We start from the raw sequence: 26673 nt of genomic DNA on the forward strand, positions 1-26673 counted from the left end.
GCGATGCGATTGAAAGCACACACAAAAAATACTGTAAATGGAACCTAAGTTAATCAGAGATTTTTCTGTTGGATTTTTTGTGTTTTTTGTGTTTTTTCTGAAACTGAGTGAAGCCTTTCTGCCCATCGGTCTCTCAGTGAAATGGTCTAATACAGTGAATACACGTAAAAATGCTGTGTTTTGGCTGTAGTGTATGCACATTTTACACAAATTGAATTTGACAGCACTGACACATCACTTCATTCTTCTGAACTGTACAAACAAATGGTACCGAAAAGCTCGTAGGAATTTTGTTCTGTAGTTCGATACTGGAGATAAAACATATTCTCTCTATATATAAAATACATGATGTCATTACCATCCGCAAATATTTGCTGCACATATGTTATAGAACTGAGTCAAATTTAAAAGGAAAAGCTAGAATAATATACTATACATGTTAATATGGAATTTTCCTTTAGCTTTTTTAAATAAAGGTGACCATGATGTTTCATCTGTCTCATTTGAAGGGAATTTTCGTTCTTCACATTCATTATCTTTGAAGATTTCTTAATGTCTGTGTTGTTTAAGACAAGAACAAGAGATTGATTTTTAAACTGTACTCCCTCCAGACAGCTCCCTGCAAACGCTGCCGAGCAGCTTTACTTCCCCCACCTTTTACCTGCTTCACTCTGCAGCTATTGTGCCAAAAACATCCAGGCTGGCTCCATTCAAGCTGTACAACTATCACCAAATCCGAACGAAATTTCTAGGAAATCCAACAGCTTCTGGAAGTCCTCGGCTGTCTGCAGAGACCTAAAAGAACAGATGAACTGGTGGAGGGCGATGGTGTGTGTTGGGGGATGTTATAGCAGGTCCTAATGTCTTTATTGCGTCCATGAAAAGGCCGGAAACCCCAATAAAAGCAACAAACACACAAAGAAAGCAACAGAACGTAGATCGAGCGGCCTGTTTGTGCCTCCTGTTCTGTGCTGCTTTATTTTCTGTTAAATTTTAACCCGGGATATTTGCATAGAGGAAGCGGTGGATCCTGCGTCTCCTGCCAGCCAGACACCGTGCAGTTTGGAAAGGTCACACGTGGGTCACTGGAGGTTTAAAATCAAGTTTTTAGGATTTCGAAAGGATACGAAGTAAATCTGTGCTGGAAACAGATTTTCTAGGAAAATCCAGGCGTTAGTTTAGCAATGGAGTGTCCTTTATTTAGTCTTGTTGATAGCAGTTTGGATAGACCATTTACGCAGACACTAACCCTGGCTTTATTCGTAAATGTCCCACTGTAGACTGGAGGCTTTATCATACAGATAGAAGAACTCGGTAATGAACAAAGTCTGAGCAAAGCAGATACAAGATGAAACAGCTGACCAGCTATATTGAGTCGCTGTGGGGATGAAATCGGATGTTGTGGTTGTTTAAATGTGACCACACTAGCATTTGTTACCGAGGCCTATTGGATTCGTTTTGGTATGCATGAGTTTCGGAAAATGTAGTTGTGAAAATATTACTTGGGACAAATTCTGTGTGCTCTCTTACTGGAGCAGAAACACGAACTGTCTGTGTCATACTGCATCAAAGTAGGCGGCTCTAGCTTATTTAAGATTCAGGATGCGTTGGATTTGGGCTCAGGTCCCTGCGTGGGAGGACAGGAACTTAAAATCAAGCAGATGCATTTAAACATTTGAATCAAGCAAAGGAACCCAATTCCCTATCCAAACATTGCAGTTAAAAGTCAGCTTCCGGTCTTTCAGGTGTGTCTTCACATCTCTCCTTTGAGGGGAAGTCCTCCTCTAACCGCTATGGACTGTTGTAAAGCAACATTTTGTGTTAAAGAAAACCTAAATCAGTGCGGTGTGTGAGCAGCTTCTCTGAGCATCCTGCGGCTCCTGGCCTGCAGGCCGTTAAAATGGTGACGCGTTGCCGCATTGCGAAACCGCTTTTACGCACGGCTTTTCAGGCCCCGCAGCACCACTCAGGTGATGTTGTTGTTGTGCCTGCAGATCGCCATCGAGGCAAATTTCACCTTAAAAGAGTGTCCCCCACCTATAGCTTAGTAGACACAAACAAGACGCCTCTGTGTTCACCCTGGAGCCTGCAATTCATTTATTAAAATTGCGCGTCTTACCAAATTAGGTGGTTGGTGATAGTGAGAATGTACATGTTAAATCCATGTTACTGAGATTTTGCCAACGCAGGCCACCGTTGTTCCCGGTGCAGCCACCCAGAGAACAAGACTTCACCTCGGAGCTGGTTCCGTTCAGAGACACCTTTATCCCGGATCTGCATCTGTTGGCCTGGCCGTCCTATGAGACACTGCGGAGGTTTACTCACTCCAGACACTGTCCCTCTGACAAAAACCACTGAATACTGGTGGTGTAAATCTTTCAGAAAATGCACTCTTCTGGTCGCATTAAAGGCTGACACTTTACATGGAAACATTTTTACATTCCAACAAAGGACTGTAAATACATACATATAAATATGATTCACAAATAATGAATATAGTGTATAGTATAATGAATATTCTTTATTCTGCGTTAGCCCTGCCAAATTGTGACACATACAGTCTGTCTTTTTAATCGTGTATGAGTTTTTTTTTTTATATTTTTTTTTGAATCATTTTGTGTTTGAATGTTAATAAAAATACATTTGAAAGCAGATTTCCAAGCTGGAACAAATCTCTGCCGAGGTGTAAGTACCACATCAGCAAGTGAATAAAGCAGCCTATTGTTAGCACAGCTTAAGAAACCCAGCACAGACACAGGTAAAAGGGAAATACAAACGCACAATGCTCCATTTCTTTCTTTTCTGTGTTTTGTGAGCTGCTAGCTTCTTGTTTTTACACAAGGGCAGAAGAAGAAAATGGCGGCGCAGAGAGTGAAAGAAAGAGAAGGAGCAGCTCCCCACTAACAGCTCTCCATGAAGAAATGCAATAAATTCCTTGTTGTTTTATGAAAATTTACAACTTTGAGATACAAGTTTATGAGTGGCCGCGCACGGGGATTGGCCGACGGGCTGGTCATGTGGACGCGCTTAACGTGAACATGAACTTTTTATGATTTCCCAAGTGGCTATATTGCGGCTGCACTCCGCTCCGGCCCGAACAGCCGCCTCTCCTCGAGCTCGCTCTGCCCGGGGCTCGCAGAGGCGCCGCGCGGAGCCCGGCAACCGCGAGGAAATGAACGCCCGGCTGTAATTAAACGGACTAGTTAATGAGAAGACTAGTTGTGAGCGTGGAAACCGGCACGAGGATACGTTGACAACAACCCGCTCCCCTCCCTGCCTCCCTCCCTCCCTCCCTCCTCCTCCCCCCGCTGCTCTTCCTCCTCCGCTATGGCTCCGCGCTTCGTCTGGTCTCGTGCTGCTGTCTACGCTAAATCGGCGGACCGAGATGGGGACAGTTCCGCTGTGATGAGGCGAAGAGGGGGCGAGCCGCGAGACCGAACCCCGGGAAAGCCGCCATCCCGGAGATGACCATCATAATTTTTAGTTTTAATTTCAATCCGACATTTTATTTAATTTGTCACTTGTCACCGCGAGGATGAGGATGATGATGATAAGGGCGGCGATGAAGATGACGGTGTTTTGAAGACTGGGTGACAACGGGGAGCCTACCCCCCACCCTTCCAATTCCTCCTCCTTCTCCTCCTCACCTCCTCGCGCCGCCACCCCTCCATCCAATTATCATCCATCCATCCGGTCTACACACGGTAGGGCTGTCTCGTGCCATTCCGGGGTGCTTGGCTGCCTGCGCGCGGGACACCGAAGTGAGCTGCAGGTGTGTGGGGCTCGTGACGGATTATCAACAAACGGTAAGAGAGACCCTTCATGCACGTTCCTCCTCCGGCAGTCCCGCGCGCGCTGCTGCATGCGCATTGGTAAAGGAGCAAAACAAGTGGGAGCGCAGTGCTCTGCGTGATTCTGCTGCTCCTGGTTCATACATTAAGGTTACAAATGAGGTGTTACTTTCCCATCTCAGATTAAAGCGCTTCCTCGCCGGTTTAGGCTCTGTGATGAATTATCCAGATGAATTGGCTCTCTAAGTGCTGGGATTAGCTGCGGAAGAGCCAGCCATCGGTTCAAACTCGGCTCTTTGAGATCCGGAAGATTATCTTTTTTTCTGTGTTGTTGCCCCGAGCCGTGCACGGTGTACGGAGGGAGGGGGTAGATGTGAGAGTGAGGCTGGCTTTTGATGTGAGGGCAGGTGTGCTGGATTTGTCATTTTAAAGTCATTTGTTTTATTCTACATGTAAAGAAAACAGACTTGAGTTTGTGCATCTGTTTTATTGGCTGTGTTCGTTGCAGGTAGACTGTGAACTGCAGTCCCTCAGGCTGTCTGGGTTTCTAGCCTTGCTTTTGTGCGCTCGGTGTGCGTGCATTTTAATTGTTTCACTTCCAGATCTCAGTGGAAGAGCTTCCAGGTTCCTTCAGCTGATTGACAGCCTGAGTGTGTTTGTGTGTGTGTGTGTGTGTGTGTGTGTGTGTGTGTACAGACACAGGAATGTTTTTCTGTCTCGGTTCGTCCAGCCCACTTTTATGACTTTGTTTCCCTTCTCATTTCCTCCCTGCGGCGTGCGGGCTGTTTTTTTTTCACAGTTAGCCAGCCAGGACACCGCCCAACAACACCCCCACCACCAATAACCCACACTCACAAACACATCTGCAGGTCTGTCTGTCTGTCTGTCTGTCTGTCTGTCTGTCTGTCTGTCTGTCTGTCTGTCTGTCTGTCTGTCTTTTCTTTGGTCTCCAATTTGTTGCTGTCTCAAATATCAAACAACTCCACTGGAGGGAATCCCTTCATCCCAAACACACACACACACACACACACACACACACACACACACACACACACACACACACACACACAGAGGAAGGTATTTTGGCCTGAGAATAATTCCTCAGAATTGAGTTATTTTTTTGCCCACCATCTCTGCACCTTTAGAATATTGCAGCACGCCAGTTGATCTTGTAACTGTTGAATGTTTGGATTCTCTCTACAACTGTGTTGGATAGCACCCATCTCCAGATTCATGGAGGCTAGGCCTGCTATGGCTAACAGCTACAGGATCAGAGGCAACTGACACAGCTCACTGTCTCACAGAAATAAAACACAACTGTTTACACTTATTATTATTATTATTATTATTATTATTATTATTTGTATAACTATTGTGTGTTTTGTTTGTTGTTAGAGTAGTATTGACTACTTATATTGTGTGCAGGTAAATGGAGATTCGTTACAGGGTGTAGATCTGATGTAGAAATGATTTCCTATGACCAGTAAATAATCTCTGGTGGTTATCTGTCTCAGGAAAGCTCACAGTTTTAGTGGAAATTTACAGTAAACAATAAACAATATGAGGTCTTCATTAGCTTTATCTATGGCATTATAGGTTCGAATTCAATGTGTTGGATAGCTTTGGATATCCGCTGGCCTCCGCTACACCTCCCTCATTATGTAGGTGAACACGGACAAGCGGTGATATACATCAGTGAACACCTCATGGAAAGACTGCTTGATTTTCTGGTGAAACACTCTGCTGATCGCTACCTATAGGGAATATACTCTACAGTGTTCATTTGAAAGCAATACAGCAACGTTTCTTCCTTTCTGAGCCAATAAATAAATGATAAAGTTGTCACCAGTTATTAAAAATATAATCATATGATAGGAAAATAATCTAAAATGACAGATACAGTGTGTAACAGTGTCTGACTGCTTTGGCTTTAGTATGTATCAAATAATAGGCTATATCTGCCCGCTACGTTTCCCATAATAATAGTAATGTTGGCTCAGTATTTTTTATCTTTCATTTAGAATTAGTATCATATTTTTGTCGCACAAGACAAAGACGTCAATATTGGACAATTCTGCAAAAATGTAATTAGATTTCTTTACGTGTAATGCCATGGTTTATAAATGCTGAATTTAATTTCTGCGTATAGAAATGATATGCTCTTAGGCTTTAAGCAATCCGGCAAATTGCATAAGGCCTAGTTTATTAACTTTATGTTCAATCCTTCAGTTTGCTTTTCTCATGTTTAAAATATATTTTCTGTGTGGGTGTGTTTGTGTGTGTCTGAGAGAGATTAACGAGGAGTAGCCTAAGAACAAAGACAGAGAAACGCAACGTAGCGCCTGCTCAGCTCAGATTTAATTCTGTCAATATGGACCTGGAAATAGTTGTATCAGATATAAAAACATCATGTATATATATGAATTTTAAGTATAAATCTTGCTTCAGAAGATCTACTCAGTCGTCGAACTCAATTAACAGAGGAAGGTTACACAATTGACTTTGAGTCTTTGCAATTCATTTTTATTGCCGCTGATTGTTTCTGTTTATAGTGCTGTAGTAAAAGCGGTAATTGTTGTTGTTGTTTATGTAATAATAATAATAATTATTTTTGTATTATTCATAATTATTAATAATAATATTAGTATTAGCTTATTATTGGCTAATTCTGTCAGAAGCTGCAGTTCAGTCTCATTTCAGGCTATTATATTAGGATTATATATTAACATTTTAGTATTACCAGTGTGTGTGTGTGTGTGTGTGTTTGTGTGTGTGTGTGTGTGTACGTGTATGTGTGTGTGTGTGTGTGTGTGTGTGTGTGTGTGTGTGTGTGTGCAATAACAGTCACGAGGCTCAAATCAAGTTTTTAAGTTTATTTATATAAATATGCATTTGTACAACTATGTTATTCATATACACGCATGTACATTCATAACCCTAGTATAGAGCAATACAAAGTTGCATCACATGCAGTCTATTTAAACAAGGCATTTCCTTCCAGATACAGCCTAGAGGCGATTAAAATAGAAATTTCACTAAAAAATAAAACAATATCACATGTAAATACCGTAACAATATGATACAAACTGTGGAGGATTTGGGCTTTGTATTGTGGAGGAAACCAGGCTCAGACATGAAGAACAGCGCAGCCAGAGAGCGGTGGTCACACTGATGTCCAGGCTGGACCATGCTGCTGTTCGGCGGCGGTGCTCACACTGAGCCGCCCAGCAGCCCCGACACGCTCCTACAAAACGCTCTGGTGCCATCTAGCGTCGCGTTGGTGACAGTACCAAACATTCACTCACAAACACACACGCTTCATCCTTCAGGGTACTCGTCAAAGACTCGTGCTCGCAGGCTATGCTTCCTGGCGTCAATGCTGAATGTGTCTCTGTCGTCGATCGAAGGTGTGATGTGCTGTTGGCAACGTGTGTGTGTGTGTGTGTGTGTGTGTGTGTGTGTGTGTGTGTGTGTGTGTGTGTGTGTGGTCTGCATTGTATTAGCTGTTGACAAACTGATGATGTGGCCGCGACTTTACTTTTTTGTCCTGTTTGAAACCAGACCTGACATGGCAAGAGGCAAGGGAGCGCGTGTGTGTGCGCGCACATGTTGGTGTGGGTACAATTTGCCTTTTGTCTTACTGGTTGTTGGCTTCTTTCTTTCTTTCTTTGGTGGAAACGCAGAGAGAGACAGATTTGTGGCATGGAGGGATAGAAAGAGGCAGGAGCTAAATTCTTCCCCTCTCTCCCCCAGGTTAGGCCTGGCTGCTGTTACGCTGTGGTGAGTGAGGCGTGGAGAAATCCACGAGCGCACAAAGTTCTGTGTGTGTGTGTGTGTGTGTGTGTGTGTGTGTGTGTGTGTGTGTGTGTGTGTGTGTGTGTGTTCGCGCGCGCGTTGGGCCCTAGGAAACAGAACTTTATAGGATGTAAAATTTGTGCTGATTGGTCAGGGTCGCTGTTTCGATAAACAGAGGCTCCATTGTGCGCGTGCGTGTGCTTGTAGGTGTTGGTGTTGGTGTAAACATAATAACTCGTCCTTGCTCTGTGATTTTATCATCTTTACTGGTTCCTCATCTGCAGATCTGCTGTGCAACCCCCCGTATATATGCATCCAGGAGTGTGTGTGTGTGTGTGTGTGTGTGTGTGTGTGTGTGTGATGATCACTTGAAAGAGCCCTGTGCAGGGAAGGCGCGGGGAGGCAGTAACGTACAGAGTTTAATTTATGACTCCAGCATCATCTGACTTTAATCCGGCATTCAAAATCAACTTCAGTGCATTAAGATCAGATGGAAAATCAATATTTTGCATTCTCTCGTCTATCTCTTTTCTACTCGACAGCCAAACACCTCAATTGGATTTTCTGTGTACTATCAGGGCGGTAGAATCAGAGGGGAATTCCACATTATTATTCAGCTGTATAAACGATTCCAGTGCAGCACCGTGTTCATACAAAGCAGCCACATGTGCTATTGCACGTCCCTGCATGCTGCAAGCTCAGAGGTAATAAGTGAAAGTTTAATTAAGCTTTAAACACCTTAAAACTAAGATAAGGGTACTACTAGTTGTAAGAAATATACAGTAGGCTATTAATTCACAATAGTACAAATACTAGTAGAATATATATTTTTCTGTTTTTATTTGAACTGCAATAACACTTTGTTTTGTAACATGTTGTATGATTATTATATAATTGTATTATATACCGTATGTTTCCGATGGACAGGTGTATTCTTTATTTAGCAGAGACTGCATTCGTTAATCTTTAACTCGTCCCGGGGCCCTTGTGTGGCCTGGTGCTCGCGCCGACCGGTAACGGTCCGGTGAACTGACCCAGAGCACGAGCTCACGGCTGCGTGAAGGACACGGCCAGCCGGCTCGCGCTGCCTGGAAACGATTAATACATTAAAACAAAAAAGCACTAGTGAGGCAGTTTCTCTCGGTTTCTCATTAACTACTGCAGGAGAGGTCGGCCAGCGCGCACACACACACACACACACACACACACACACACACACACACACACACACACACACACACACTCTGCTTCCTATTGAGTGTATTGAGCTTTAAACCCGTGAACAAACCTTTACATTCCTGTAGTTAAACAAAACTTTTCCTCTTTTCCGGACATGATTCAGCGAACGGAGGATCCACTTTCTAATTTAAATAAGTCACAGCCTATTCTAAAATCTTTATAAGTCACAGCCTATGTAACAGTTACCGCCTTTGAAGATATTCATTATTTTAAAATTATAAGGTGATAAGAAGACTTCTTAATGTGTCTTTCTTTTACCTAATGCTGTGTGTTTTGAACGATTTTCCAATTTTAAGTAAGTCAAAACACATTTGTGTTTAAAGTTAATACATGTGGGAAATGTAAGTTTTTCAATTTACAAAAAAGATATTAGCTAGCTATATTATAGATATATGGTTGTTTTGAAATTAAGCTGCAATATCAACCCTACCTCCTCTGTCATTAAAAAATCAGTGTAGTTCTGTCTCTGCAATGTTTGAAATTAAATTCGGGGTAAAAAAAAAAAAAAAAAACCCCATCGTCTAAGTCAATAAAATAAATAGCAACGGTTTAATTTCATAGACCGTTAATTATAATTATTTCAAAATGCTTGTTAATAATACTGAGTGAAATGCAGGCGATTTGAGCATTGCCGGGGCTGAAATGAACCGCAGATGAACTGTACAATGCCCGTGTGTGTGTGTGTGTGGGAGTGTGCACGCCGTTCCTTGTGTGCAGCACAGCACATTTGTTCATCTGCTGTTTGCTGCGGGCCTGTTTTTCAGTTCGTCGCCATTCCTCGGACTTTACAAGGAGTCATAAACGGTCATAAAGCCATAAAAGTCCCGAGGTCCCACTCTCTGTGTCACACACACACACACACACACACACACACACACACACACACACACACACACAGGGGAAAAAGAGCCATAAAGCAATAAAACAGCAGTCTGACTCCTTCAGCTTTAATTGTCGATAATCTCTGAAGTTTCTTAGATTCCTGGAGTTCCTTCAGCAGCTCTTAACTGTTTACACTGCGGCTCAATCACAGCTACACCGGGGTGATTTACTGCGCGGGGATAGAGGGGCTTAAAACCTGTATCCGCCAGGAGAAACCTCATTATTATTATTATTATTATTATTATTATTATTATTATTAGTGGTGGTGGTGGCTGTGGTAGTAGGCTATGCTCGTTGTTTTTCGTAGCCTAGTTTTTTTTTTTTATAGCAGCATAATAGCAGTAAAAGTGACATTATTGATATATTTTAGTCATTTTAATTATCTTATTTTTCACCCCAAAAATGTTCATCATATTACTGTGAGCAAAAAGGCCAAGACTTTAGTCCTGTAAGGTAACATCTTGCGTCACAAAACCCAGTGTTTTCACGCGGCAGACTGCAGCTATGTAACAATAAATGCTCTTAAAACAAGGCCAAAAAGGGACCAACTGTAGTAGGCTACAGCGACATTTACTGTTTTGTAATAAACGCCTACGGTAAGCAGGGGGGTTCAAATCTGCTCATAACAGGAGGGAACGGCAAACAACACAGTGACAGTTAGGGCCGCCTGACAGACTGTCTCCCTTTAAGGTATGTCTTACTATTATCTCTCCATGTTTCTGTCCTCCACTCCCTCACATAAACTGCTGCCTCCAACCGTACACACTCTCCGGTTCTCATTTAGCAAACGCTTTCCGGTGCCGAGTCTTCCTCTCTGACCGCCACACACCTGCAACCACAAACAACATGGAGCCCATTAGCACGAGGCTACACAGACAGCTAGCATGTAGGCTTACTCTATGAATATTTCAAGGCGGTCACATGACACTGTAACAGGAGTGAAGGCACATTGTGGCCCTCAAGTTGTGCTGAATGAAGCAGTAAGTCACATTCGCCTTATGACCCTGTTTGAGTCTACTGCGGCTAATGCGTGAGCTAATATTCACGTTTTCTAAGTGCGTGTGTCATAATAGAGTTATTAATGTTTACTTCCGGTAATCAGCCGGATTCCTGTGTATCTATAGGCTATGCCTCACTGATGAGCCTCCGCCTGGAGTTATAGAGTTTAAAATGAATATGTAGACATAATATTTATGTCTATAATTATCATGCTATAACGTTTAGCTGTATCTGGGTTTTGGTAAAAGGCTTATAGGCCTGTTTTAAATGATTATAAATGATGTAACTAGGTTAGGCCATAGCAGGCTATATCTTTAATGTAATAACACCTAAAAGAGTATGTATTTTTGAATAGACTTTCATGTGGCTGCTAACAGTGTTATTACCTTACATCTGCACCTGTTATCAGTTTAAATGTGTCGGTCCTGTTGGACTTTAAAAAGAATGTCTCATGGCCTAACCAACCATTCAAATGCAGATTATATGTTACTGAAGCAGGATGGGCTAACATTATCCAAAACAGCCCAGCCTCCATACTTATGAAGTGTTATAAAACTTGACAATGCAGCATTTGCTAGAAACACTAACCTCACCTGCCGAGGCCTGTCATTTATTTACAGTTTAATTCAACACATGGTAAACACGTTTTAACAGCATATCAATCCAGTCTAGTTGTTTTACACAGCCCAGCTCTTATTCTGTGTTGGCTCTGACTGCTACACTGGATAAATCTGAATATGTCACTCTTCTGTCAGAAAGTCATATTTACCCTGCAGGCTGCTGAGCAGGTACCACTGACATTATGCCCAAGCCACAATCACGTTAAAAGCTAACGTGCTAATGCATATGGGCTGTATATATAATAATAGCATTACCGTCCTGTGTGTGTGTCCCAGGCTGTAGGCCATGCCTGTCCTGTCCTGTCCCGACTGTTAGTGCTCATTAATGATTAAACCACAGTCAGCTCCAACACAATGCTGCTGCTTCCCGTTCCCACAAAGCGGAGAGGAAGCGCCGCGTCCTGCCAGGGAGAGAGAGAGAGAGGGGAGAGAGAGAGAGAGAGAGAGAGAGAGAGAGAGAGGGGTCAAAATGAAAGTTAAAAAGAGAGATTCCCCATCTGTCTGCGTGATCCTGCACAGAAAGCGAGAGTCGAGGATTAAACGTATTATCTGTCTCCCAGCTCTGAACAGTGTTACTTAAAAAGAGAGAAGACATGGAGGAATGGACGAGGAGGGTGGGAGGGTGAAGTAAAAGTAAAAATAGAGTCTTTGTCTCTATTTGTCAGTCGGACTGTCTGCAGTTTGGCCATGCAGACAAGTCAGAGCCTGTAGTAGACAGAGAAAGACACAGAGAGGGAGACTTATTTATGGCTGCGGTTATTTTACGACCTCGGCGACACATATTCCGTTTGTAAGTGCGAATGAAAAGCAGGCCGACTGAGCTTTTCTTTTTTTCTCTCCATCTTTCCTCAGAGGTTAGAAGAAGAAGAAGAAGAAAGGGGATAGTTGTGGAACGAGAGAATATTAGTGATTTCAGTTATTTGTCTTTCATAATTTAATACCTCGAAAGTACAAAATAGGCCTAGTAGTAGGCTACTCAAGATGTGTGTGTGTGTGTGTGTGTGTGTGTGTGTGTGTGTGTGTGTGTGTGTGTGTGTCCACTGCTTCTTTAAATTTCAGATTCAGAATTTCGAAAAAACACAAAAACTATTTTGCTAATATTAGCCACAATGACATCATAATAGCGCATTAATTAGCCGTTAAGAATACCTCTGAATATCTATAAATTATTTTGGTGTATTTAAATGAATTTGTGTCATGTAAATATCAACTCTATCATGTAAAATTACATTTATGATGTGAATAAAAAATGTTTAAATTATTAACACACTGTAAATGTATTTTTTCCATCGTGCTTCAATGACCAATTGTGTGAGAAAAAATAAAATAATAATTACATAATATAAAAACCTCTGCTTGTTTTTTAACTATACATTTTATATATTTAGTTTCACTGTTTATTTTTGTTTTTTATTAAAAAAAAAAGAAGTAGCCTTTGTTTTTATTTGTATGAGCAATTTAGGCCTAATAATTTGTAATTAATGTTATTAACTCATAATCTTTTTTTTCTTATATAGCTGAATGCGTTAATGATAGGCTGCAATATATGAAAAAGTACTTTTTTAAGTTGGTAGCATGTGTCCTTAGGCTATATCTCACTTGAATATGTGTGGCCCCCGTGGAAAGAGTTTCAGGCGCGAGGCTATAATCAGTGTCAAGAAAACGAAAAAAATGGGAAACTTTGAGACTGTTTCCTTTCTTCTCCTCCTTTTACATTTCAACCCAATCAGTGTCACAGAAGAAGAAAATAAGAATTCATTGCACACATTGATCAAACTGGACCTGGTCCTGCAGAACACCGCAGCCCGGAACTAACACAGTGTACCATTTATACAGCAGGACACGGGACCAGCAGCGTCATCCGGCCGGGTTATCCTTTATCAATAAAACATGAACAGCTATCAGATTATGTTGAGAAAATCCCTTCCAGATTATCAATTACTCCTCCGATGGACCAAAAAAAAAAAACCACGATGAAAAGCCTGCGGTAAGAAGAGGACACACACACACACACACACACACACACACGTATTGACCGGGGTGGGGGGCATAAATCTACCCACAGACCCAAATATACCAATTAGAAATGTACAAACACCTCAATTATAGACGTGCATAGCCCACATTATACTGTAGGCTCACACACACTCTCACACACACACGGGACCACACATGACTGCGCGCTCCCGGCTGTGATTTACGCTCGCCAAATTCATTTTAATGCGGTCGGTATTATCTGCAAAGCGCCGGGAATATGTTTTATTATTGGGTTGCCTCTGGTGGTGCAGCAGCTACCCCCCGCCCCCACCCCCCACCAGCCCTCTCGAGGAGGGCGCGCGTGCGTGTGTGCGAGCTGCTGGTTTTTATGGGTCCAACAACAGACGGAGGAAGACACGCAGGGGGAGAAAGAATCAATTTAACGCGCGGAGGATTCCGGTGTGATTGCGCAATCTCACCGGGAACCGGAGGAAGATTAGAAGGAGAGATTGAATGAGAATTAGAGAGAGAGAAAGGGGGTGGGAGATTGAAGAAGGGAAATAGGAAAAAGGGAGAGAGGTGGTGGGGGAGAGTGGGGTCGCGGTAGTTCCCAGTTCCCCCCCCCCCATCTCCTCTTCTTCCTCCTCTTCTTCCTCTCTCCAACGAAAGGAAAGGGGGCGAACGAATGCCAGGCACGGAAGCTTCCCATTGGTCAGTTTGAGGTCAGCTGGTCTCTGCCTCCCCCCTTATACCCCTCCTCACCCCATCCCGTCTTCTCCACACACATATACACAACCACACACACACACACACACTCTCTCTCTCGCTTGCTCTCCCCCCTCTCTCTGTCTCTCTCTCTCTGTCCCACACTGGCACTCAGCCACCCAGATACCCCTTCCCCTCCTCTCACCCTCACCCTCCTCACCCCCTCCTCCCAATCTGCGATAAACTAAGTGATAGCAGCAGCCCGTCGGACTGTCGGCTATAAAACACAACAAATCATAAAGTGCAGGCAGGGGAAGGCAGAGGCAGGAGGACGGGAGGGAGAACCGTTAGCCGTTAGCCGTTAGCCTCCTTCTACTCCTCCTTCTTCTTCATCGCGTGAACGTTGTTGTTGTGTTTGTTTCGTGCCCTCCTGTCCTCCCCTCTCCTCTTCTTCTCCTCTCTTCTCTTCTCATCCTTCTCCCCCAATACTTTCTCCCGATGAGTTCCTATTTTGTCAACTCCTCTTTCCCGGTGACGCTACCGGGAACGGGTGGAGGCGGGCAGGCGGCGGCGGAGTCGTTCCTGGGTCAGATCCCGCTCTACTCGTCGGGGTACGCCGCCGACCACCCGCTCAGGCACTACCCGGCAGCCGCCGTTACCGCTGCCGCTGCCGTGGCGTACGGCGCAAGCGGCGGCGTGCACCAGGATAAACCGTACTCGGCGTCCACCTATTACCAGCAGGCTGCGAACGGAGGGTACGGCGGGCACCGGGCGGCGGCGGGAGTCGGTGTAGGGGGCGCAACCGGAGCCGGTGCCTGCGATTATGCTACGGCGGCGGCAGCGGCAGCTGCAGCGGCGGCCACGAGTTTCTACCGGGACAAGGAGCACCAGTGCAGCCTGGAGGAGCACCAGCTCGCGCTGAGCCAGGACGGCATTCACCGTAAAGCGGAGTGCGCGGGGCTGAGTGGGAAAGGGCTGTTCGGTGAAACGATGGACGACAAGCAATCATCAGCACCCATTTACCCGTGGATGCAGCGGATGAACGCGTGCAACGGTGAGTGTCGTCTTCTTCCTTTTCCCCTCTTTCTTTGCATATTTTATGATCCCCGTCATAAAACTGACGTTTGTTTCCTCTGTCAGCCCCTCTGCCGTCTTTCCTTGCTCCCTTTCCTCCTCCTCCCCTCCCAGTAGCTGCTTTATGATCCCCGTTTGTTGGCCTGTCAGTCAGTCATGTGCTCGGTATTTTATTGTCCGTCATAAACCGGGTTTGTTTGGGTTGTGGCTCCTGTTACTGTATGTGACCTGCTGACCGACGCTGCTACCGAGCAGGGGGAAGGAAAGTTGAGAGGAAGAGCCTGTCAGAGAGTGTTGTGGGTGAAAACAAGGCAGAGATAGAGAGACAGATAGACAGAAGAGAGGAAACTAAAAGCATGCAACCCCTATAGACAGTTATCTATTTAACTGTCTCATTCTTCTTTTTACTGTTTTTAAACGGTATTCTTCTTTCAAGTTAGTCTGCCTGAAGGCATGAATTAAAAGTAAATAAAAAAATAAAATGCTTCCCCACCTGACATTTAAAGAGAAAACACGCTCTTTTCTTTTTACAAACTTTTCCCATCCCACTACTGATAAAGAAAGAATGGTATCACAGCTCTCTTATCTTGTATGGAGGCTGCACTGTTAACCTTGCACCGCAGACAGTGCTATACGCTGTTTATTCATAACCGAACAGATTAGATATTAGAGCCATAATCAGGCCTTCAAATGCTGCCAAGTTCGGAGAGAAAGTGAGACGTGCAGGGCCAGCTTGAAGGGGACTAATTTGATTTATTCGACTGCCCAAATAAGCAATGGTCTGTCCTGTTTTACACTGTTGTGTGAATTAAACTAAAGTATACGAAATTATTGTTGCGAGCTTCTGCAAAAACCCGAGTGTCTTTGTTTAACAGAGAAAAACGGCCTGTTGAGAGTGCAGTGAGTAATGGCGGATGATGCAGGGCTACTGTTGTACAAAGCCCTGCAGGACACTCCGAGTTATGACAGATGAGGTGGAAACAGGCTCCGCCGCAAAGAAATATATAAGGAATAAAAACGCAGCAACGTGGGCTATAAATGACAGTTGAAGATGTAAATGGCAGCTTGAGAGAGAACAGAGTGGCAGAAAAAGAAAAAAAAAACCCTGAGTGCTCCGCCATAATCCGGTTTGGCGGAGTTTTTATTTATGGATATTTAGATATGTGCCCTGAGCAGCGTGCGGTTTTCCATCCATGCTCTCTCCGCCTTTCAGATCGATACAGAAGCTGAAGCTGCTAAACTGACAACATGGCGATTTGTTTACCACCGGGGGCCAAAATACTGTTAGTGAGGATCAGAGGAGACTAAAGCCCTGCAAGCTGATACTGACCGGGGGGAATACCATCTGGAACAATATCCATACTGTCCTTACTTTTATTATTATTTGACTATTATTATATTATTGTTATTATTATTATTATTATTATTGTTATTATTATTATTATTATTAGGCTATTATTGTGAAAGTCTGCGAGAAATTTTGAACAAGGTGTTTCTTATTTCTCCACTGAATGCTGCTATTCACCAGCAGCGACATTGAACTGACATTTTCTGAAGTTAAATAAATAGATGGGTTGTTATTTTTTTATTGATGGCGTTTTATTTTAATTCCACATAAAGTCAACATGATAACTCCAACATTCAGCAAAAAGAAAACAAGTGTCTGTTTCTCCAGGACTGGATGAACATTTAATTGAAGTGATGGTAAAATATGGAGTTAAATAGACTGTGCAGAAGCTAAATGTCAGAAACGTGCACTTTTAGAAAGACACCGAGGACTGGGGAACTGATTAACTGATACATTCAATTCTAACTTTATTGATCCCAACTTGGCAGGTGGGGAACAGAATAAATGATATGAAACAACGGGTGTAAAAGCAACAAAGCAATCAGGTTTCAGACTTTTAGAAGAGAACTGAATAAGACAATAACAGACACAGATGTTTTTTTTAGATTGGATTTGAGATAGATTTTACTTTGGATAAAATGTAACTTTCTCTCTCCTTCCTCCTCTAAGGGACCTTTGGCAGCCCCGGGAGGCGCGGGCGGCAGACGTACACGCGCTACCAGACGCTCGAGCTGGAGAAGGAGTTCCACTTCAACCGGTACCTCACGCGGCGGCGGCGGATCGAGATCGCGCACGCGCTCTGCCTCACCGAGCGCCAGATCAAGATCTGGTTTCAGAACCGGAGGATGAAATGGAAGAAGGAGAACAAGCTGATCAACTCCTCTTCCTCCTCATCCTCCTCCTCCTCTTCCTCCACGGTGAACGGCACGGAGGAAGAGGAGAAACGGACGGAGTGAAAGAGGAGAAACAAACTGATGTGAGACACATAAAAGAGGAAGAGGAGGGTGGAAGAAAAGACATGCTGGTTAATCCCTTCCCCTCCCCGTCTCAGACTTGGTCCAGACTTTGGTCTGGTGTGAAAACTCTGGGAAAAAGTAGCCTACATTTTATTTTATTTTTATTTTTTTACCGGAGCAGGGGTGAAACGTGCTAGAGAAGTAAGAGGGAGAAGTGGAACCATATTTTAACCCCTCTAATATCGCCACCCACCAAAAAAAGCTATCCAACTGCGTATAAAGGCTGAATTTGCATCTCTGTGTGCTCTATAAAAAAAATAGGAAATCATTGGAGTCTTGAGATGGGACCGTTTACTGCGGAAAGAACTGAACAAAATAAGAAATAAAAAAGAGAAACAAGAGCATAAAAAGAGAGAGGGGACGGTGGGACAGGCTATGGCATCCGAAGTGTATTTAAGAAATACATTAAATAAGTATCCTGTCGGCCAACGGTGACTGTCTTTAGACACAATTTCTTGTTGCATTCCAAGAAAACCACCTAACTTCTTATTCTACTTAGTTTTACTTTTGTCAGATGTACTTCCTGTCTCGCAGGCACTTGTTTTGAAGCTTTAGGACTCGACTTCGGGCTGTTTCATCCCGATTGTTATTTTTCTTCTGATTTCCTAAACGTGTTGTGTGTATTACCTTCAATTAAACGTGCAAACACGATCATACACACAACAATGCGGGGAGGAAAAGCTATTTGAGAAGTGTATGTATGTCATATGGTGTTCATATTTAAACTGTATAGAAATAAGCAAGGAAAAAATCACCTTGTACGGTGGAAATAATGTAATTGGGGGTGGGGGTGGGGGTGGGGGTAATTTAACCTTTCCAGCTGTTTTACTTTTCCAATATAGAGGGGGCGCGCGGGAGGGGGTGTTAACCTACTGATGTTATTCTCCAAACTACCTAAAAACGTTCAGGAAAGTGTATATTTTATGGATTTTTACATTGTTTGTTTATGTTAGTGTTTTTGTCAAGTAATTACGTATACTACCTATGAGAAATGTTCAATAAAATGTAAAGAAATGTATGGAGAGAGGTTGTTTTTATTTTTGTGGGGGAGGTTGTTGGTTGATAAATGATTTATTAATTAATTAAACATTAACGAACAGGGACATTTTAGTTCCAACAGTGAACACCGAGGAGTAGAACCTGTTTTATTCTATGATTTACTGGCCTACTTAGATCCGCGCATTCACACTCGCCAACCTGCAACCCTCTTATTCCAAACATGCACGCACATATTTACGACGCGCGAGGCGAGACCGAGGCCGGGGCCAAGTAAGCGCACGCGGCGGGTCCGGAGGGGAAGTGACAAGGGGCGCGAGCTGCTGCTGATGGCGGGCTGAACTAATTGATGGCCAGACCGCGGGAGAGAAAGTTGACCTGTCCTCGAGCCGGCCAGCCAGACACGTCACACATATACACACACACTTCACCCAGACAAAGTGGACAATGTCCTCGTGACCCTTTGAACTCCGCTTGTCCCCTGAGTGACCGGCGCGCGGGTTCCTTCTCCGGGCAGCACAGGCCCGGGTTTCAGGGGTGCATGCGCGTGAACGCAAAAATACGCTTTTTTTTGGTCCGTTAACTTATCTCGTGAAAATAATCCCATAAAACACATAAACAGAAAAGCCGCCATTAGTTGGTATAAGAGCCGCTCTGTAATATATGTGGTATATTCATAATTAGCTTAATTTTAACTTTACGTTAATAAAGTCGACTGATAGAAAATATCATAGTGAAATGTCATCCAGTTATAACACTCCTAATCATTGTGTATTTTCTAAATGACACGCTTTAATAACGTTACCATAAGTGATATCAAATGCATATGAGTTTACCAACAGCATACACCAATGCCAACTTTAAATTATTATTATAGCATGTGCCTGTTGGAGCAACTAATCCGCTGTAAACCTCCAGCTCACTCAATGCTCGTCCTCTACTTGTAGTCCTGACTATATTAAGTTTGCTAATAAAAGCCCTTTCAGTTGTAGGATGTACTGCCAAGGTACTGTAATAGGTGGCATGGGTTGCCAGTAAATAATTAATACCACACTGAGGAAATAAAATATTTGCAGCAGCCTGTGTGTGTGTGTGTGTGTGTGTGTGTGTGTGTGTGTGTGAGAGAGAGAGAGGCAGCGAGTTTAAATCTAATATGATTTAATTCGGTGCAATAAGCTGATGGATGCTCACTGTTGTTGTGCAGCGAGTTCAATATCCACAGACAAAAACAGAATTCTATTCACCAGCAGAATATTATACGGCAAAGCTAAAGCAATGTAACAGACGGATAACTTGATCTAGCTTGTATTGGCTTCCTTTTTTTGCCTCTGACCCTGCCAGGGTTGGTGGTTCGATTCCCGCAATGAGAATGTCGGCTGTAAGGTGAACTGCATGATGGCAGATGTTCTATGTTAAACACAGTGGAAATGGTTTCACTGTGACCCAGAGGGCTCATTTTACCGACCAACACACACTAACTGCACACACACGTGTTTGGTGTTTTTATATCTTTGGCAAAGAATGTAATGGTTTTTTATTTTGTATGCTCTATATGCTCCTCTTAAACTCTTGTTCCTCCAGATATAAAGTTCTCAGGAGTTTTGAAAAGCAGTTTTACACTATGACTCGTTTGAAGCAGTTTCATTAGACCATAAGCCAGACACAATCTGTAACATTTCAACTTCAGTTATGAAAATCTCCAAAACTGGAGCATCTTAACAGCATCTTAACATCTGTGCACAGCTTGAAATGAGGATTTAAGTACTCTATAGATTACAATGAATTGTGCTCACATTTGTGCACTACATGTAAGAATATAACTGCTATTCAGTAGATGATTTTATCCATAAACAATCTGAGCCGAGGCAGATTCAGAATGTGTGCCTCCAGCTGGAGCACCTTGCTCTACCAGCAGGGATTCAAACCCTGAATCCTGACCAACCTCAGAGCCATCGAGCAGTGTAGAGCTGACAAAACATTCCTAAGACAGTGAAGAAATGCAGAAAGGGGATATAAAGACAATATAAAATCCAGCACCAGAGTCAACTTCTCTGCAGTTTTTGAACGCTGTATTCTGGCTCAAAAACATCAAAGTAAATCACAGCCACTGACCCCTCTTATCTGGGGAATTTGTTTGGACCAGAAGGGTCAGCGGGCTGTTTCACAGTACAAATATTCGATGTGATCGTGGATGTCTATATATAACAAGGGGAGTATGTACATGAGTGTGTGCCAACTGGGTCAGTGCCTCCTCCTCATCGTCCCTGTGGCTTCCAGGCCATTCCTGGCACACTTTGGGTTCTGTGCTTTCAAGACCCTCTGCCTGCTTTGGGGCCAAACGTTGTCTGATTTAGTGTTGATATCAAAACTCTATAGTGGGTAAAACAATATATCTGGTATCTGTTTTATGCATTTTCACCCCCTGTTGCTGCCTTTTTTATTCTGCCTAGTTACTTTGGAATATTCAAGATGATTTCCATTCCAACTGCTGGTTTCTCTTGCCGACGCTCAGTGTGAGAGCAGCTGAGTGTCTGAAATGTGGCCTGAGACTGCACACACACGCAGGAACACATTTACACACACACACTCCCCCACAGAGTGCATTCATTTGTATCATTTCACACACAAAAATCTGGAATTCTTCATCTGTCCCATGTTCTAGCCCGTGTGCATGTACACATGTGTGTCAGCGCTACATTGAAACATGCACAGCCGAGTGCACTCTGAGGCCTACTACAAACACACACACACACACACTCAGACACACACATACACACACACACACACTCAGACACAAGGGGCTGAAATGCATCCCAACCCGAGAATCAACAAATCATAAATCAGTAGATTTCCATCCAGTGTGGACGTCACAGATCAGGTTTAACATTCCTCCTCTGCAGCTGGAAGGGAGGCTGCAGGGAGAAAGAGGGAGGGAGAGGGCAGGACAGAGAGACAGAGAAAAAGAAAGAAAGAAAGAAAGGAAGAAGGAAAGAAAGAAAGAAAGAAAGAAAGAACGACAGACATCAAAAAAGAAAGAGGCACAGTAGTAGGTCAAATCTGACTTTCCTTCCCAGACATGACTTGATGGCTTCACATAGTGTTTATGTGAATGTGTGTGTGGTGGGGGTGGTTAAGTTATGGTTAAAATTATGGTTAGTTTGGCTCATTGTAACAATTTATTGTCTAGGTCATGAAGGGGAAGTAAAAAAATAAATTAATCATTGTACAGTATTTTGGTATATGATGGTGAAGATGTATGCATACTGCAGTGACTCCACTTTTTGTGTTTTCATGTGGATGACTGGGGTAAATATGGGTGATATTGTTAAAGAGATTTTAACAAAAGTCATTTTGCCGTTATCTACGGTATGTAATTGTTTTAGTGGATTATTCACGCGGCCCTGACTGCCTCCCTGTATCTTGTCGCAGCAGTTATGGTGCTACAGAAGTGCATAATGACGCAGTAATGTGCCTTAAATGGTTCATATTTGTGACGTCCGAGACATGATTGGTGTTGTTATTTTCATTGCTTCTGATTGTTGTCTTCTTCTTCTGCTTCTCATTATTATTATTAAATAATAATAATATTAACAATAATAAATAATTTTATTAGTAGTAGTAGTATTGGTGTTGTTCTATTTTTCCATGCAGGCCTAATTGCGGATGGAAATCCAAAACTTTCAGCTGAAGGTGGAAGGCTGTTCATATTGGTTTATTGGTTGGTCCGCCGTTTTTAATATACCATTATTAACGGGTTATTTATTACGGTTTATAGTCACTGGCTCCTAATTTCCAGCCTATGCAAAGGTCAGTTAACAGGCCTGAGTGATGACAGACACAATTACACACACACACACACACACACACTCGCAGGGAGAGAGAGAGAGAGAGACACAGAGAGAGAGAATATTTTATAACAGCTCTCTAAGACTCTTTTTTGGAGTGTCTACTTTCTCCCTCTCCCTTTCTTTCTGTCTTTTTTAATCAGTGCAATAAATTATGTTTGCAGTAGGTGGCGCTCTGAGCTCACCCCCGGCACCTCCAGCAGCAGAATGAAGGGTGAGTGAGAGAGAGTGTGTGAGAGAGAGAGAGAGAGAGAGAGAGAGAGAGAGAGAGAGAGAGAGAGAGAGAGCTTCCCCCGCCCATCCCTTCATCATTAGAAACCTCAGAGCATGAATTACCTCTCCAAAGTCATCGGCGAGAATTTACGACTGGTCAACAAAAGCACGTGACCGCACTCCCCCTTCTCTCTGTGTCTCTCTCTCTCCTCCCTCACCTCACCCCTCACCTCCCCCATCACACACACACACACACACACACACCCCAATCCAACACACTCACACACACACCACCCCACCCCCATATTTGGACGGCGCATACATAGCTAAAAACGAAGTACAGTGCAACGCCATAATTCACTAATACATCATAAATCGTTGAAAGTACCCGCGTTATAACGACCAAGAGAAATCTAACAAATCAAGCGCCCCTTAGTACTCAACTGTAAGCCTGCAACTCTCTAAAACAACCTAAATGAGCTCTTACTTTGTAAACTCGTTCTCGGGGCGCTACCCAAATGGCCCCGACTATCAACTGCTAAATTATGGAGCCAGCAGCGGCGCAATGAACGGCGGGACGTACAGGGACTCTTCCTCCGCCACCATGCACCATGCGACGGGCTCTTACGGCTACAGCTACAATGGCATGGACCTGACCGTCACCAACCGGGGAGGGGGGAGCGGCAGCGGCGCCAACACCGGAGGACACTTCGGGGGCGGCTCGGTCGTCGGGGACTCCCTGGGCTTCGGATCCCGAGCCCCGGAGAGGGGTTTTAGACAACCGTCCAGCTGCTCCCTCGCCTCGGCGGCAGACTCCCTCCTGTCACCCGGTAGTGGGGAGAACAAGCTGGGCGCCCAGAGCTCGTCTCCCCGCTCGGAGCAACCAGGAAGCGGTAATCTCAGCTCTCCAAACCTGTCCTCCACCTCCTCCGGCGGCGGTGGCGGCGGCGGCACGGCGCAGTGCTTCACGGAGCTGGACGACGCGTCGCCAGAGACCGAGGATTTGCAGCACAACCGGGACGCTGGCCACGGAAGCAACCCGACGCCCAGGAGCGGGCACCCGCAACCCGTGCAGAAACAGGAAGGCGGCCCGGCGGGATCAGCCGCTGGCAGCACGACGGGCAGCGACGCTCAGACACCACAGATATTCCCCTGGATGAGAAAGCTGCACATTAGCCATGGTACATGCTGCTCTTGTGTTTACAGCTTATTATTAGCTCTGTAGCTTACACGTCCAGGGCGATAATATTTATAATGCTGGCGTAATATATTGCAGCCTATATGTGTGGACACATGGGGTTGGTGACAGTTTAGGGCTTGTAGAAACTACATGGGGAGCCATGGTGCTCTGTGCCTCGTTGTATACACACATAAAGATGCAGCAGAATGATTGCTGCTTTGATTTGAGTTGAGTAAATTGGCTGTAAGAGAATAGCTGAGAGACACACATTTATCCACGGCTGCTCGTTTTTATCTGCACCCCACTAAGCCTTTTCCCACTGCGTAAATTTAATATTTTCATATGACTGGCAGACAGTAGTCAGCGATGTGTTTGATTCTTTTATTGTGCGTCTTGCTTTCAGGCACATTAAGAGTAATGCGGATATTTCACTATTTATCTTTTACTTATTTGGAAATCAGAGAGTAGCCAAACAGGGCAGCTGGCCTCCCTCTGGTTAACCAGCTGAAGTCATGTATTGCCGTGTTTTCTCAGTGCATCAGGGCGCAATTCGTTTTGCATTTCCCTCCTGTAGAAGCAAGGCACGCCGGATGGTTACCCCCTCTGTCTTTTCTCCCTCTTTTTTTATTTTAGCAAATTCCACAAAAGCGTCATAAATCTGTCAGGGGAGAGGCAAGCCGGGCAGCAAAGCCCAACAGGCTGAAGAGCACAGACAGAGCCGGGTGGGAAAAGAAAAAAAAAGAGGGAGAAAAAAGAAAGAGAGGCCAGGAAGGCTTTGGAGGCTGTTGCTCCTTTGAAAAGTGAAGCTTTATTACGTGTGGGAACTTTATTAGTGAGGTGAGGCAGAGGACGGGGCAATAAAACCCTGAAGCGAGCTAGAGGGAGTGAAAAGGGGGGAATAGAGAGGGTGATGGTGACGAGGGGTGGTTAAAAAAGAAAACAGTGATGTGACAAATAAAATAAATTCTTTTAGCGCAGGCTGTGGAGTGGAAATGGCAGAAATAAAATGTGTCAAGAAAGACTGCTGTCAGAATAAGGGACAGTTTTACGCACTGTTGTTGTGCCTTTATGCCTTTACGCACGTTCATTCTGATAAAACTCAGAAATCAGCCTTCTGTATGTGTGGGGGGTATAGAGGGGAGGGCGGGGGGGTGGGTGGGGGGGGTGTACACAATCGTATCAACACCTGTAGCTACAATATACTGAATACAGTGCTGCAAACCTGTAGAAAACACGACCTTTGTAATGTGGAGGAAAAAATAGCCTTTTGGGCGCATAGCTGGCTGCTATCTGATACCAGGCTGTACTGCAGGGTATTGTAAGGTGTTCGTGGTATTTTTTCCACCCACTGTTTGTGTGCATTTCTAAATGATCACATGTTGGTGCATCCAAACACGCCTCCCCCCCCTCTTCCTTCCTAACGGCCTTTTTGTTCGATCCAAACCCTCAGATATGACGGGCCCGGACGGGAAACGGGCGCGGACGGCGTACACCCGCTACCAGACGCTCGAGCTGGAGAAGGAGTTCCACTTCAACCGGTACCTCACGCGGCGGCGGCGGATCGAGATCGCGCACGCGCTCTGCCTCACCGAGCGGCAGATCAAGATCTGGTTTCAGAACCGGAGGATGAAATGGAAGAAGGACAACAAACTGAAAAGCATGAGCCTCGCCACCGGCAGCAGCGCCTTCCAACCCTAGAAATTATAACCAATTAAAAAAAAATCCTTCCGCCTATCTCTTTGGAGAGGTTACCATACCATGTGCAGGCTTCCCAGGAGGAGAAAGAAACAAAACAGTAGAAAAAAAATAAAGAAAACTTGAAGAAAAACATAGAAAATCAGAGAAGAAGCCAGCAGAAATGGAGCAAAAGGAGACGGCGACGAAGAAACATGTACAACAAGCAGATTCCAAATCTAGATTTTAAAAACACTTCCTATCATCAACTGAGTACTGTACAGCAGCGCAGCACTTTTTGTTTGTTCGGCATGTTGGTCTTTGGTGTTTTAGGGCAACGTAAAAAAATAATGACTGTGGTACTTGCTCTTGTAAAAAAAAACAAAAAACTTAGTGTTCCTGTGTGTTGTCGTCGTTTTTAAAATAGATGTCCGGAGGAGAGGAGTCGAGATAAGGAAAGGATGGATAATACTACCTAACTACGTTTCTACCTACATCCTACCTTACAACCTTGCTACCTACCTGTTGTTTAATGTCTAAATATCGTTTCATGTGTCAAGTGTTTTGTAATTGACAAAGTGCTTTCTAGAGAAGTTAGCATGTGAGCTCTTATTGTAAGTTATTTACAGCCAATAACGCGTGTATAGCCTTCTAGTTTGAGTCCTCTCTCTCTGTCAGTTACTTGCCATTCAGATCTGCTCCTATTTTTATTGAGGAAGCAGGGAAGGTGTGTATGTGTGCGTGCGCGTGCGTGTGTGTTTGTCTAAAAACAAACCAGCCCTGCCTACCATCACCGTAACCTTCCATAATGTTGTGTATAGCTCTATTATTCAAAAAAAAGTGTAACTGTATATTATTGTTATTATTATTGTAATTATTGAATCCATGTTTCAGAAGGGATGTATATAGATATATATTGACATTTTTAAATGTGACCAGTTGGCTATTTGTAGTTGCAGTGTGTGTGTGTGTGTGAGAGAGAGAGAGAGAGAGAGAGAGAGAGAGAGTGCGTGCTTGCCTGTGTGAGTGAGTGAGTGTGTGCGTGTATGTACGCATGTAAGGGAAATGGCTACCGTCCTGTGAGGCCTGTAAGCTTTCTGCCAATGAGCTTTTTGTATTTGTTTGTAACTTGGAGTAAAAAAAAAAAAAACAACAACAATAAAGTTCCCCATACTCATCAAAACCAGACAGACTCGACCAGCTGCTCATGTGCCAAACTGCCGCACAAATGGCTTAACTAGGGTTGAAAGCCAGTGAAGTCTTCAGCTTGTGCCGGAGCCCAAACTGTGGTAGAAATATCTATCTGGAATACTCGCGCT

The 26673-nt window shown here is 44.0% G+C and overlaps 2 protein-coding genes and 1 long non-coding RNA gene across 10 annotated transcripts in view; 2 read left to right on the top strand and 1 right to left on the bottom strand.

The window, feature by feature from the left end:
• The first annotated feature begins 3122 nt into the window (after window positions 1-3122).
• The window catches only part of hoxb3a (homeobox B3a), a 91577-nt gene continuing 68026 nt past the window's right edge, over window positions 3123-26673 (top strand). For 2 of the 3 annotated variants that reach the window (XM_051389107.1, XM_051389120.1), the window contains exon 1: window positions 3123-3806. The gene's annotated coding sequence lies outside the window, so the exon portion shown is untranslated. The remainder of the gene's footprint in view (window positions 3807-26673) is intronic. The other variant, XM_051389111.1, reaches the window with a different exon arrangement.
• Window positions 6650-26673, bottom strand: part of LOC127357059 (uncharacterized) — a 35179-nt gene continuing 15155 nt past the window's right edge. For 2 of the 4 annotated variants that reach the window (XR_007882118.1, XR_007882119.1), the window contains exons 2-3: window positions 11582-11727; window positions 6650-10536 (exon numbers count right to left, since the gene is read on the bottom strand). This is a non-coding gene — a long non-coding RNA (uncharacterized LOC127357059). Of the gene's footprint in view, window positions 10537-11581; window positions 11728-22987; window positions 23132-23167; window positions 23257-26673 lie in introns of those variants that run through there. The other 2 variants (XR_007882121.1, XR_007882120.1) reach the window with 2 other exon arrangements.
• LOC127357024 (homeobox protein Hox-B6a) lies at window positions 13753-26540 on the top strand. Of its 3 annotated transcripts, XM_051389183.1 has the most exons (3): window positions 13753-15062; window positions 17100-17191; window positions 25223-26540. In XM_051389183.1, exons 1-3 carry the CDS (start codon window positions 14507-14509, stop codon window positions 25376-25378), a joined length of 804 nt encoding a protein of 267 aa, XP_051245143.1. In that variant the 5' UTR covers window positions 13753-14506; the 3' UTR covers window positions 25379-26540. The 3 variants fall into 3 exon arrangements, with proteins under 3 accessions (XP_051245143.1, XP_051245142.1, XP_051245141.1); XM_051389182.1 differs by lacking the exon at window positions 25223-26540 and having other exon boundaries at window positions 17100-18464; XM_051389181.1 differs by lacking the exons at window positions 13753-15062; window positions 17100-17191 and adding an exon at window positions 22750-23681 and having other exon boundaries at window positions 25131-26540.

The sequence above is a fragment of the Dicentrarchus labrax genome, unplaced genomic scaffold, assembly GCF_905237075.1.
Source record: "Dicentrarchus labrax unplaced genomic scaffold, dlabrax2021, whole genome shotgun sequence".
Classification (NCBI taxonomy): Eukaryota; Metazoa; Chordata; class Actinopteri; family Moronidae; genus Dicentrarchus; species Dicentrarchus labrax.

Coding starts and splice junctions, on each gene's coding strand:
- LOC127357024 (XM_051389181.1), top strand. CDS start 22,976: ATGAGCTCTTACTTTGTAAACTCGTTCTCGGGGCGCTACCCAAATGGC. Junction 23,682..25,130: donor AAAGCTGCACATTAGCCATG/GTACATGCTGCT, acceptor CCAAACCCTCAG/ATATGACGGGCCCGGACGGG.